At 37.5% G+C, this 1,994-nt stretch overlaps 1 protein-coding gene across 1 annotated transcript; it reads left to right on the top strand.

Annotated features, from left to right (window-relative positions):
- The first annotated feature begins 532 nt into the window (after positions 1-532).
- Positions 533-1,475, top strand: LOC106308606. Its single transcript, XM_013745752.1, has 2 exons — positions 533-543; positions 761-1,475. Exons 1-2 carry the CDS (start codon positions 533-535, stop codon positions 1,473-1,475), a joined length of 726 nt encoding a protein of 241 aa, XP_013601206.1.
- The last annotated feature ends 519 nt before the right edge of the window (positions 1,476-1,994 follow it).

The following is a 1,994-nucleotide window of genomic DNA, read 5'->3' on the forward strand; positions in this document are numbered from 1 at the left end:
AAGTCGAATCTTAATCTAATATAAGACTATCTGAACTTAACTTGCAATGTGATTACACTTCTATTTGCACTACAGCTGATAGAAGAAAACTAACTCTTTATCAAAACAGACGGACACTTCCTTTTGCACTAAACCTAATATTATTCATCTGAAAACAAAAATCATGACTCATGAGTAACCAAATCAGACATAACCTCTGAATCTGAACAAAACCTTAAACACACAGAAATACCAGCTTCAAGCTGGAAATAAAACAACAAAATAAAACACAGTAGAAACATACAGTTATTTCGATCTAATCTATACAAAACAGAGTAATAAAGAGTATAACATTTGTCTTAGAATTGATTCTGGTTTTATTCTTCTTTAAATTGATTCGGTTTGTCTTATGTATCAAGATCAATATCGGCCTACACCTATCTTCAAATACATTCACTTTCGATAGATCAATCAATCTATATTTGTTACTTATATATCTTGATGCCGTTCATCTGAAGTTGAAAACAAAAAACCCATCAGACACATAGACAATATGAAAGACAAGTCAATCCGCACGGCTTTAACTTCAAAATAAGAACAAAATCCTTACCTTTTTGCATACGCTTTTGTTGACCTAAGCTTGAGATAACTTAGGATATAAGCTATCCTAATGAGATTAGGATTAATATAAATTGAGAGTTATCTATGAGATATGTTTCCTAGTGAGATTAGGAACTTATAAGTGTTATATAAGGAGATGCTAATATTGTGGCATAAACAGGTCACTATGCTACAATTGTCCTGATAGACTTCTCAAGCTTCAAGAAGTCCATGAGAACGACAATGAGAGTACACATGAAGCAGATGAGCTAATGATGCACGAAGTTGTGTATCTCAATGAGGATACTGTGATGCCAAGAAAGCTCGAGACACACACTGAGGGAGACAACATGTGGTATCTAGACAATGGAGCGAGCAACCACATGTCTGGAAACATAGAGTATTTTTCGTTGCTGGATGAGAAAGTCACGGGCAAAGTGAGGTTTGGCGATGATTCTCGCATCGACATCAAAGGAAAATGCTCGATAGTTTTCATTAATAACGAAGGTAAGAAGAAAATATTAGCGAATGTTTATTATATACCAGAGCTACGAAGTAATATCATCAGTTTGAGGCAAGCTATTAAATCTGGATGCGACGTAAGAATGAAAGACAACTACCTCACATTGTTTGATCGTGATGGAAACCTATTGGTGAAAGCAATCAGGTCTAGAAACCGTTTGTACAAGGTAACTATGGAAGTCGACAAGACTAACTTAAAGTGCCTTCAGCTTTCCACAGACGGTGTGTCTACTACTTGGCATGCAAGACATGAGCATGTTGGCTTAGAGACCATGAGAACAATGATCATTAGAGAGATTGTCACAGGCATACCTAACATGACCGTTGATAAGGAGACATGTGCATCGTGTTTGATGGGAAAACAAATGAGATAATCTTTTCCGAAAACAACACTTTATCGAGCTAGACAAGCTCTTGAGCTTGTTCACGGTGACCTTTGTGGACCAATATCTCCATCAACAGAAGCAAATAAAAGGTATGTGTTTGTATTGATTGATGATCATACACGATACATGTGGACAATTCTGTTAACAGAAAAGAGTGAGGCATTCGAGAGCTTTAAGAGATTCAAGAAGCTTGTGGAGCAAGAAACATGCAACACAATCAAGACACTTCGTACGGATAGGGGTGGAGAGTTTTGTTTGACAGAGTTTCAAGGTTTCTGTGATAGCCATGGAATAAAACTTCACCTCACTGCACCATATTCGCCACATCAAAACGGGGTCGTCGAGAGGTGTATTCGAACTCTTATGGAGATGACACGAAGCATCATGAAACACATGGGTGCGTGTGCCTAACTATCTGTGGGGAGAAGCAGTAAGACACTCGACCTATTTGATTAATAGAGTTGCGACAAGAACTCTACCAGGACTAACTCCATATGAATGCTTCAA

Source organism: Brassica oleracea, chromosome C8 (assembly GCF_000695525.1).
Source record: "Brassica oleracea var. oleracea cultivar TO1000 chromosome C8, BOL, whole genome shotgun sequence".
In the NCBI taxonomy this organism is placed as follows: domain Eukaryota; kingdom Viridiplantae; phylum Streptophyta; class Magnoliopsida; order Brassicales; family Brassicaceae; genus Brassica; species Brassica oleracea.